Below are 12,840 nucleotides of genomic sequence, written 5' to 3' on the forward strand. Positions count from 1 at the left end.
CTACTGAATCTACTGTACTATTTGAGAGGAATGCTACGGGTAGAAATTCTCATTTTAAAGAATCCACTAGCTAGGGTTCACCAACATACACATATATGTTGGGAATGGGCCACAACACTAGGGGAGGTTCAAGCTAGAACCCAGGAGTTTCCATTCCCCACCAAGAGCCACATAAGCAGGATAAAAAGGCTGAAAAACACTTCCAGCTCCTCTTTTTCCTCAGAACCCCTGCCTTATTTCCTTCCAGAAAAAGTTTTCTGGCAAATTCAGCAAATGTACATTTAAAATGGTTTATTCATTGTATGTACATTTCACCTCGAAAGAAAAAAACTGAACTCTAGGTAATGATATGCATACTAAAGTATCCAGGGGAAATGCACTGATGTCAATAACTTTTCCAAAAATGTGTTTAAAAATCTGATGGACTGATGAAAGGAAAGAAGGATAGCTGGATAGATAAGTGGAAAAGTAAGTATAGTAAAATAATAAGGGGTAGAAACTAGGCAGTGAATATGTGGGTGGTCAGTATAAAATTAATTCACCTTGGAGTTCCTGTCCATGGCGCAGTGGTTAATGAATCCAACTAGGAACCATGAGGTTGCGGGTTCGGTCCCTGGCCTTGCTCAGTGGGTTAACGATCCGGCGTTGCCATGAGCTGTGGTGTGGGTTGCAGACGCGGCTCGGATCCTGCATTGCTGTGGCTCTGGCGTAGGGTGGTGGCTATGGCTCCGATTAGACCCCTAGCCTGGGAATCTCCATATGCCGCGGGAGTGGCCCAAGAAATAGCAAAAAGACTAACAAAAAAAAAATTAATTCACCTTTTCTGTATATTTGAAATTTTTCATACACCATGTTCATAAAAAAGACAATTCTTACTTTAGCAACCTTTACACATACTAAATGATCTCAGAATTTGTATGAGATGCTATCAAAATAGATTCAACAGGGTATTTTCTAGCTATCTCATCAATTAATGATGACCATTATAGCATCTGGCACATGTAGCAGGGAGCAGGGATATGCTAGTTTTACCTCTCTTCTGGGGGCAATCTGTTAAATGTAACACTTGCCTGAGTTGATGCCAGAATTGGTGAGAACTTGGCATGCATCTGTGATGGATACAAGCATTAAGATAGGGAGGCAAATGAATCACACCAGCAGTGGGTCCATGAATAGGATAAAATATGCAAAGAAGTTCAGACAGAAAGTCATCCTCTAAGAATCATGTACTAAAACACCCTTTATCTGACTAGGAAAATAATTGTTGCTAGGGAAAAAAGGGGGGCGGGGCCGCTTATAATAAATTAATATTATTAGTGATATCTAATAAGTTCCCCACAGCATGGATTCTCTATCTTTGGTTAGAAGAGTACATAAGAATCATTCTCTGGTCCTTATCTCTTTCTCTTAACTTCCATTTTATCCTATTACATGATGTACAATAATTTTTTTAATTTAGCATTTTTCTTTTTTTCTCTTTTTTTTTTTTTTTTTTTAGGGCACACTTGCAGCATATGGAAGTTTCCAGGCTAGGGGTTGAATCAGAGCTGCAGCTGCTGGCCTATACCATAGCCACAGCAGCACCTGATCCGAGCCACATTTATGACCTATACCACAGCTTGAGGCAAGGCCAGATCCTTAACCTACTGAGCAAGGCCAGGGATTGAACCTCCATCATCACAGACACTATGTCAGGTCTTAACCCACTGAGCCACAACGGAAACTCCTAATTTAGCATTTTTCTTAATTCTCTAATGGCCTAAAGTCAAACAAAGATTAAAAGGTCAAAAACAAATGAAAGTGCATATAAAAAATTTCATCAAACATAGACAAAACTAATCTATGATATAAGTCTGAATAGTAGTTATCTTTGGGAAGGAGGAGAATATGACTGGGGATAAGCAGAAATGGGCTTCCAGAGTGCTGATAAAGTTCTGTTTCTTGATTTTGCTGTCGGTTATACAGTGTGTTCATTTATAAGCTATATATTTATGATAGGCACGCTTTTCTCCATGTACATTAAAACTTTAAAAAAAAAACTTTTCTTTTTTGTCTTTTTAGGGCCGCACCCAGGGCCCCACAGCATATGGAAGTTCCCAGGGTAGGGGTCAAATCGGAACTATAGCTGCCGGTCACAGCCACAACCACAGGAATGAGGGATCGGAGGCCGCGTCTGCGACCTACACCACAGCTCACAGCAATGCCAGATCCTTAACCCACCAAACAAGGCCAGGGATCGAATTCATGTCCTCATGGATACTAGTCAGGATCGTTACTGCTGAGCCACGATGGGAACTCCCTAAAAAAACCTTTTAAATAATAACCTTTAAGGTTTAAATAAATAAACCTTTGAAAAATGAAAATTGAGTTGTGTTACATTAAAAATGGAAACTAAACTATTAGAAAACGCCTAATGAGCAAACTGGCAAAAACTGTATTTTTTAAAATATGTGCTGTCAAAATATATACCAATCAGCACATATTGCTATCTATTTCATATTTTTAATTAATAAGCTTTACAAGTAATTTGAAAAAAGAATGATTATAAGTCTGGTTATTTGTTTGAAATGCTGACAATCACAATAGCTGCATTTCCTTTAAACAAAATACAAATATCTATGATCATACTGTAAAGAAAGAAATAAAATCCAGGAGTTCCCGTCGTGGCGCAGTGGTTAACGAATCCGACTAGCAACCATGAGGTTGCGGGTTCGGTCCCTGCCCTTGCTCAGTGGGTTAACGATCCGGCGTTGCTGTGAGCTGTGGTGTAGGTTGCAGACGCGGCTCGGATCCTGCATTGCTGTGGCTCTGGCGTAGGCTGGCGGCCACAGCTCCGATTAGACCCCTAGCCTGGGAACCTCCATATGCTGCAGGAGCAGCCCAAGAAATAGCAAAAAGCCAAAAAAAAAAAAAATAAATAAAATCCAAACAGGGAAGCACCAAGCCTCAGATATACACTTGTAGCTCTTACAGAATTCTCTAAGATTTAAGAAATATTATAAAAATAAACAACAAAAAATGTGAATGGGTAGAGTTCCTGCTGTGGTGCAATGAATTAAGGATCTGACAGTAGCAGCCCAGGTCACTGCAGAAGTCAGTCTCTGGCCCAGCATAGTGGAGTGAAGGATCTGGCATTGCTGCAGCTGTAGGGTAGACCACAGATGTGGCTCATATTCAAACCCTGGCCCAGGAACTTCCATATGCCTTGGGTGTGGCCATAAAAAAAAAAAACTGAGCCAACCGCATCGAACAACATATAAAAAAGATCATACACCACAACCAAGTGGAATTCATCCCAAGTTCACATGGATGGTTCAACATACGCAAATCAATCATCATACACCATGTTAACAAAAGAAAAGTCAAAAAACCACATGATCATCTCAACAGATGCAGAAAAAGCATTTGACAAAATCCAACACCCATTAATGGTAAAACTCTTACCAAAGTGAGTATAGAGGGAACATAGCTCAACATAATCTAAGCCATCTATGACAAATCCACAGCCAATATAACAGTCAATGGAGAAAAGCTGAAAGCCTTCCCGCTAAAATCTGGAACAAGACAAGAATGCCCACTCTCACCACTTTCATTCAACATAGTACTGGAAGTCCTAGCAATAGCAATCAGACAAACAAAAGAAATAAAAGGTATCCAAGCTGGAAAAGAAGAGGTGAAATTGTCACTGTATGCAGATGACATGATACTATATATAGAAAACCCTAAGGACTCAACCCAAAAACTACTTGAATTGATCAATGAATTCAGCAACGTAACAGGATACAAGATTAACATTAAGAAATCAGTTGCATTTCTGTATACTTCACTCAATGAAATATTAGAAAAGGAATATAAAAATACACCTTTTAAAATCACACTCCCAAAAATTAAATACCTAGGAATAAACCTGACTATGGAGGTGAAAGACTTACATGCTGTGAACCATAAAACATTATTCAAGAAAATTAAAGAGGATTCAAAGAAATAGAAAGATATTCCATGCTCCTGGGTTGGAAGAATATTGTTAAAGTGGCCATACTACCCAAAGCAATCTACAGATTCAATGCAATCCCTATCAAATTACCCATGACATTTTTCACAGAACCACAACAAACAATCCAAAAATGTATATGGAACATAAAAGACCCAGAATTGCCAAAGCTATCATGAGGAAAAAAACCAAGCAGGAGGCAAAACTCTCCCAGACTTCAGCCAATATTACAAAGCTACAGTAATCAAGACAGTGTGGTACTGATACAAAAACAGACATAAAGACCAATGGAACAGAATAAAGAACCCAGAAATAAACCCAGACACCTATGGTCAATTAATCTTCAAAAAAGGATGCAAGAATATAAAATGGTTTTCCCCACCAAGTCTCTCCAGCAAGAGGTGCAAGGAAAAATGGACTGCTGCATGTAAATCAATGAAACTAGAACACACCCTCACACCATGCACCAAAATAAACTCAAAATGGCTTAAAGACTTAAATGTAAGACAAAACACCATAAAACTCCTAGAAGAGAACACAGGCAAAACATTCTCTGACGTCAACCATACAAATGTTTTCTTTGGTCAGTTTCCCAAGGCAACAGAAATAAAAGCAAGGAAACCATTAAAAAAAAAAAACCAAGAAGACATCCTATAGAATGGGAGAAAATAGTTTCAAACGACACAACTGACAAGGGCTTAATCTCTAAAATATGCCAACAACTTACACAACTCAACAGCAAAAAACCAACAACCCAATTGAAAAATGGGCAGAAAACCTGAATAGACATTTTTCCAAAGAAGATATACAGATGGCCAACAGGCACATGAAAAGATGCTCAACATCAGTAATCATTAGAGAAATGCAAATCAAAACTACAATGAGGTACCACCTCACACCCATGAGAATGGCCACAATTAAAGTCAACAAATAACAAATGCTGGAGAGGATATGGAGAAAAGGGTACCCTCCTTCACTGCTGGTAGGAATGTAAATTGGTACAACCACTATGGAAAACAGTATGGAGGTACCTCAGAAAACTAAATACAGAATTATCATATGATCCAGCAATCCCACTCCTGGGCATGTATCTGGACAAAACTTTCACTGAAAAAGATACATGCACCCCTATGTTCACTTCAGCACCATTTGCAATAGCCAAGACATGAGAACAACCTAAATGTTCATTGATAGATGACTGGATTAAGAAGATGTGGTATATATACACAACGGAATACTACTCAGCCAAAGAACAGAACAAAATAATGCCATTTGCAGCAACATCGATGAAACTACAGACTCTCATACTAAGTGAAGTAAGTCAGAAAGAGAAAGACAAATACCATATGATTATCACTTACACGTGGAATTAAAATATGGCACAAATGAATCTATCTACAGAAAAGAAACAAATTCATGGACATGGAGAACAGACATGTGGTTGCCAAGGGGGAGGGGGAGGGAGTGGGATGGCCTAGGAATTTGGGATTAGTAGATGCAACCTACTGCATTTGGCATGGATAAGCAATGAGATCCTGCTGTATGGCACAGGGAACTATATCTAGTCACTCGTGATGAACATAATGAAGGATAATGTGAAAAAAGAAAAGTGGGTCACTTTGCTGTACAGCAGAAATTGACAGAACACTGTAAATCAACTATAATAAAAAATAAAAATCTTAAAAAATGTAAATGATATGAAGAAAGAAAAGAAGGGAAAAGGTAAACACATCCTGGGAGTTCCCTTGTTGCTTAGCAGGTTAAGGATTTGCCATTGTCATTGCAGTGGCCCAGATTTGATCCCTGGCCTGGGAACTTCCACATGCCACAGTCATGGCCTCCCACCAAAAAAAAAAAAAAAAAAAAAAAAAAGATTGCTAAAGGAGGCAAGAATATACAATGAAGAAAAGACAGTCTCTTCAATAGGTGGTGCTGAGAGAACAGAAGAGCTAGATGTAAAAAAAATGAAATTAGAAATTATCTAACACCATACACAAAAATAATCTCAAAATGGATAAAAGACCTAAATGTAGGACCAGATACTAGAGGAAAACATAGGCAGAACACTCTTTGATATAAATTACAACTGTATCTTTTTGGATTCGTCTCCTAGAGTTAAGTGGAAATAAAAACAAAAATAAACAATGGGACCTAATTAAACTTAAAAGCTTTTGCAGAGCAAATGAACCCATAAACAAAACAAAAATACAACCTACAGAATGGGAGAAAATATCTGCAAACAATGCTACAGACAAGGGATTAATCTCCAAAATATACAAACAGCTCATACAACTCAATATCAAAAGAACAACCCAATCAAAAAATGGACAGAGGATCTGAACAGATATTTCTCCAAAAAAGACATACAGATGGCCAAAAGGCACATGAAAAGATGCTCAACATCACTAATTATTAGAGAAATGCAAAACAAAACTAAAATGAGGTAACACTTCACACCAGTCAGAATGGCCATCATTAACAAGTCTACAAATAAATGCTGGAGGGGGTGTAGAGAAAAGGGGAACCCTCCTACACTGTTGGTGGGAATGTAAATCGGCATAGCCACTATGGAAAACAGTATGGATGTTCCTTTAAAAATGAAAAATACTGAGTTCCCGTCGTGGCCCAGTGGTTGACAAATCCGACTAGGAACCATGAGGTGGTGGGTTCGATCCCTGCCCTTGCTCAGTGGGTTAACGATCCGGTGTTGCCGTGAGCTGTGGTGTAGGTTGCAGACAAGACTCGGATCACGCTTTGCTGTGGCTCTGGCATAGGCCAGTGGCTACAGCTCCAATTAGACCCCTAGCCTGGGAACCTCCATATGCTGCAGGAGTGGCCCAAGAAATGGCAAAAAGACAAAAAAAATTAAAAAATAAAAAAATTAAAATGAAAAATAGAACTACCATATGATTCTGGAATCCCAATCCTGGGCACATACCCAGAGAAAACCATAATTAGAAAGAATACACTGCAGCACTATTTACAATAGCCAAGTCATGGAAGCAACCTAAATGTCCACTGACAGATGAATAAAGAAGATGTGATGTATATATACAATGGAGTATTACTCAGCTATAAAAAAAATGAAATAATGCCATTTGTACCAACATGGATGGACCTAGGGATTATAATACTAAGTGAAGTAAACCAGATAAAGAAAAATATGTGATATCACTTACATGTGAAATAAAAAAAAAAAAGATACAAATGAACTTATAAAACAGAAACAGACTCACAGACATAGACAACAATCTTATGGTTATTCAAGTGGAAATGAGGGAGGGAAAAATTAGGAGTCTGAGATTAAGACATACACACTACAATATATGAAGTAAATAACCAACAAGGATCTGAATAGCACAGGGAACTATATGCGATATTTTCTAATAACCTTTAAGGGAAAGAAGCTGAGAAAGAACATACATATATAACTAAATCACTTTCTGTACACCTGAAACACAACACTGTAAATCAACCATACTTCAATAAAAAACAAATTAAAACAAACAAAAAAAAGATACTACTAAAAGAGTAGTTATTATTATCTTAAGTTTTTGGTTTCCAGAGAATTTTTCACTAGTAGGAGATTAAAAAAAAAAATCCATTCTCTCATTGTGCTTTATAATAGAGAATTTTCATTTTAAGCACTGTAAAAGAAGAAACAAATAAAAACCAATATCCACCATTCACTCAGAATGTAGAAGTAATGAACTAAATCACTTTTGTTCTAAGCACTCAAAGAGAAAATTTTTGCATAAAATTTGGGTCACACTTTTTTTTTTTTTTTTTTTTGCTTTTCAGGGCTGCACCCATGCCATATGGAAGTTCTCAGGCTAGGGACTAAACCAGAGCTACAGCTGCCAGCCTACATCACAGCCACAGCAATGCAGGATCCGAGCCACAGCTCACACCAACACCGGAACCTTAACCCACTGAGCAAGGCCAGGGATCAAACCCGCAACCTCATGGTTACTAGTCAGATTCATTTGCACTGCGCCACAATGGGAACCCCCTGGGTCACACTTTATCTTTTAAAAATGCGGTCAAAATTAAGAGCTTTGTTTTTTTGTTCTAAAAAAAGGAGTTCCCTGGTGGTCCAGCAGTTGAGGATTCAGCATTGTCACCGCTATGACTCAATCCTTGAGTTCAATCCTAGGGTCAGAATTTCCATATACCACAGGCTTGGCTGAAGGGAAGGGAAGGGAAAGGGAAAATTGAGAGCTTTGTATTTAAAAACTTTTGCTGAAGAGTTCCATCCATCTCCTCCTTTTCAAAGACCTAAAAAGGTAATGATTTCTACCCCTCTCGCTATGACTTCTTCCCACAATAGGTGTAATGAAATTCCCAAGTCTGAAACTGAAGTCTTGATGTGAAATCATACCCTTCTGCTGTGTTCCCCTCATGCCAAAAATGCTGAATGGCTCACTAGACAATATTGAGGGAGGAAGTGACTCATATCAAATGCTACAAACTTTTCCCCTAGAACAGTTTCTGAATCTGCACACAAAATCTAGTAGAGCTGCTTCTGACATTTCAAGCTTGAAGACAGCATGAGTCTTGCTCTGGAGTAGGGAACCTTTAGCACACATAAGACAAATGTGTACTTAAGTGAAACTCTATAACACAGGGTACTGAGTTCCTTTCTCATACATTCTCCACAGAAACCACCTGACCATCTATTTGCAAGAATGCCTGAAAAGATTTTTAAAACATCAATTAAAATTATTTCTACTGAAATTACATTACCAAGAATATGTTATTTATTTGAAAAACTGTTTATCCTTACCCAGTGGAGGCTGAAGTAAGTCCCCTTCCTTTTCACATGTCCCAACAGGCTGTATGTCTGGAGAATCGACAAGCCGCCAAAAGTCATTCCGGTTATCACTACCATCCAGTCGTAAACGTAGCCTGGCACCAGTAATTCCAACAACTGTCGCTATACATATTGAAGTAACATTGCGAGGGTCATGGGCTTCCAATTTCATGCCAACTTTGAAGTCATTAGCTGGTGGAATCTTGGACTACATACATATACACATATAAATAAAATTTTGTTAGAATGCATCAACTATAAGAAAATCAAATAGTCAGTTATGTTATTAAAGTACCTGAGGAATGTTTTAAGTAACAGTCACCGCAGATGGTGAACAAAGTAAGAGCAGTAAGAGTTAAAAAGATCTCCAAACCTTCTCCTTGGCCTGACATGCAGCTTGACTTGGCTGCCTGCTGCTGCTCATCAGTCTTACTCATCTACCCACTTCCAGACAACCCAAATACAGCCTCTAAAATGCACTGAGTGGGTTTTGGTTTTTGTTTTTTTTTTTTGCTTTTTAGGGCCGCACCTGCAGTATATGAAAGTTACCAGGTGAGGGGTCGAATTGGACCTATAGCTGCCAGCCTACCCCACAGCAATGGCGGGATCCGAGCCCCGTCTGTGACCTACACCACAGCTCACAGCAATGCTGGATTCCCAACCCACTGAGTGAGGCCAGGGATCAAACTCACATCCTCGTGGATTCTAGTCAGATTCGTTTCTGCTGAACCATGAAGAGAACTCCCTGAGTGGCTTTCTAAAATAAGAATTTGATTAGGCCATTCCCTTAAAATAAGCCTAACAGTAGTTTACCACTGCCTAAAGTAAAGTCCAAATCCTCAGTATAGTTTAAAAGCCAGGCATCCTAACCTCATTTCCACACTAGTGTCACCTCTACCTAATCTGTGCTCCAACCACCCCATGCCATTCCTGAACACTCAGGGTCTTTCACACTATATGCCTCTGTTTTGGATATTCTGCCTGGAATATCCTTTCCCTCATTCCAACCATCTCATATAGCACCTCTTCTGTAAGCCCTCCCTGTATCGCTATCATACTTCCATAATTAATTATATCCATGTCTGTCTTTTCCTCCAGATGGATAGTCATAAGGGCTTAGTATACCTGACATAAAGTAAATTCTTAATGAGTGAATGCAAAGACAGCATCTGGTTCTTAAGTGGCACTACCACAATCCCACTATCTCCTCAGGCTACCAGAACCTAACAATCACACTGACACCCTTCAAGTTAATAGTTTACAACAATACATACAATACAACATCTACAGAATTTTAGCATACCTGTCTGAAACACTCTGAAGGAGCACTTAAAGATCCAGTCTCTTTCAAGTAATTCTCCCAGTGAAAATCATCTGGAAAAAAAATGCACAAAATTGTTTTCTTAATACATATAACATGTACACTAACATTCAGGAGTAAAAAGGGTTTTAGTTCCCTATCTCTTAAAAAAAAAAAAAAACTCCCTAAAGAACAGATTCAAACTTCCTGATCTACATTTGACTATCAGCATAGAAATAAAACTTCCGGGAGTTCCCATCATGGCACAGCAGAAATGAATCTGACTAGGAACCATGAGGTTGTGGGTTCAATTCCTGGCCTCACTCAGGAGGTTAAGAATCCGGCATTGCCATGAGCTGTGGTGTAGGTCACAGACGCAGCTTGGATCTGGCGTTGCTGTGGCTGTGGCGGAGGCCGACGGCTACAACTTCTATTCGACCCCTAGCCTGGGAACCTCCATATGTCGCTGGTACGGCCCTAAAAAGACAAAAGAGCAAAAAAAAAAGAAAGAAAGAAAGCAAACTTCCTGATAATAATGGCTCTGATATAAATTACAATCCAGATCTCCTTGATATAATGAAGACTGCAGCACAGAGATTCTAAAAATGTGAACTCTGGGACCAACTAAAAGATTTTATAATATAGAGTAACAACAAATTCTACTCATATGTCTATAATGTAAATTTACTTAAGATGTGTTTTTACCATTTCACCCCATTAATATGAAGGTGCGTCATTTTTCATAGAGATCTGAAAGGTACTTAGATATGTAGTCTAGCAGAAATAAAGCCATGCTTTATAGAAAGAAAAACTCTGTGAACCAGCGTTGTTTCTCAACTGATTATTACATCTCCATCTAGGGTGTCAAGAATATAGTGACAGAACAAAGCAGTAAACCAGCCATCAGTGCAATGATTGATGTGTTTTAATGATTTATAATTTCTACAAACTCTTGCTGTCCTTTCTCTCATTCAGTCTTTATGATATATTACAATACTAGAAGAGAAGCACAGAAAGCAGTGTGCCTGGCTTGAACATTTCAATTCACTGTGCCAGTCACACTGCCAAGACACTGAGAGGAAGACTTCACAGCAGTATTAATGGTACTATTAATTCACACCAAGTTTAATTATCATTAACCATAAAATTCTGTTCTATACTCGTTTAACTTCCTCACTATAAAAATACTGGAGGAGTTCCCACTGTAGCACAACTTGATTGGTGTCATCTCCACAATGCAGGATGCAGGTTCAATCCCCGGCCCAGCATAGTGGGTTAAAGGATCTAGCATTGCCACAGCTGCAGCATAGGTCACAAATGTGGCTCAGGTCTGATCTCTGGCTCTGACAGAGAAACTCCATATGCCTTGGGGTGGCCTAAGAAGAAAAGAAAAAAAAAAAAGGACCAAATAAATAAAACTTCAGGAATTCCCATTGTGGCTCAGCAGGTTAAGGACCCAACGTAGTCCCTATGAGGATGTGGGCTCAATCTCTGGCCTTGCTCAGTGGGTTAAGGATTGGCATTGCCACAAGCTGCAGCATAGGTCACAGATGCGGCTTGGATCCAGTGTTGCCATGGCTGTGGCATAGGCCTGCAGCTGCAGCTCCAATTCAACCCCTAGCCTAGGAAACTTCTATATACCACAAGTGCAGCCATAAAAAGAAAAAAAAATATATATATATATACACACACACACATACATATATTTATATTGGGTTTGACAGTTCCCTCCCTAGGGGAATCGGTGTTACCAGCCTCTTAAGTATCCTTCAAAGGATATAACATTTCTACTTACATGCATACACAAACAGACACACTCAGTGCTGATAAATGTTTAACAACCAGCTTTCCAGAAAATACAAATAAACAAAAAGGCTAAATGGTAGTGTCTGCGGATTTCTGTGGTATAAATACTACCACCATGGCTGACTGCAAGGTGCCAAGGTTAAGTCACCAACCACGAAGTTGAAAAGAAATGTGTACAGCTGGTCCTCCAAAGCTGGTTTAAGTCAGCTTCAGAATATCACTGTTACATGTACGTATGCACTTATATGTGTATGTACGTATATTACATATGGTATTAAGCATATCATATATAACACTGTACACCCTTTTCACACTAAAAAGAAAATACAGGGTTTAATTCTGCTTCCAGATAACGTAAAGCAAACACTACCAGAGTGCTGAAAGGCGTGCAGCAGAATATCAAGAATATGGGCTCTGGAGTTGAACTTGCCGACTTTCAATCTGATTCTACCTCTCACTAGTTATATAACCCTGAGCAAGCTATTTCACTTTCTGAGCTTCAATTCCTTCATTTATAAAATGATGAAAGGGATATACATGCTATAACGTATTTTGAGAACTAAGTGAAGTAGAATGGTTCAATAAATGGTTTGTTATTATTCCAAAACTAAGTGTCATAGTTGTGCCTAAACTTATGAATGCTGGAGAACTTTATTAAAAGTGAAAACTGGAGTTCCCGCTGGGGGGCAATAGGATCAGTAGCTTCTCTGCAGTGCCAGGATGCAGGTTCAATCCCCAGCCCAGCACAGTAAGTTAAAGGATCCAGTATTGCCACAGCTGCAGCGTAGGTCACAAAGGTGGCTCATATCCGATCCCTGGCCCAGGAACTCCGTATGTCACAGGGCAGCCAATAAAATAAAAGTTAAAAGTGAAGAGTTCCTGGTAGCTTAGAAGGTTGAGGATCCAGCACTGTCACTGCAATGGCTCGGA

General features: G+C 39.1%; 1 protein-coding gene across 2 annotated transcripts in view; it reads right to left on the reverse strand.

Annotated features, from left to right (window-relative positions):
• The window catches only part of SCML2 (Scm polycomb group protein like 2), a 105,054-nt gene that overhangs the window by 64,450 nt on the left and 27,764 nt on the right, over window positions 1-12,840 (reverse strand). For both annotated transcript variants that reach the window (XM_047765381.1, XM_047765382.1), the window contains exons 4-5: window positions 10,108-10,178; window positions 8,778-9,012 (exon numbers count right to left, since the gene is read on the reverse strand). In XM_047765381.1, the coding sequence (XP_047621337.1) occupies window positions 8,778-9,012; window positions 10,108-10,178 (306 nt within the window). The remainder of the gene's footprint in view (window positions 1-8,777; window positions 9,013-10,107; window positions 10,179-12,840) is intronic.

Source organism: Phacochoerus africanus, chromosome X (assembly GCF_016906955.1).
Source record: "Phacochoerus africanus isolate WHEZ1 chromosome X, ROS_Pafr_v1, whole genome shotgun sequence".
Taxonomy (NCBI): Eukaryota; Metazoa; Chordata; class Mammalia; order Artiodactyla; family Suidae; genus Phacochoerus; species Phacochoerus africanus.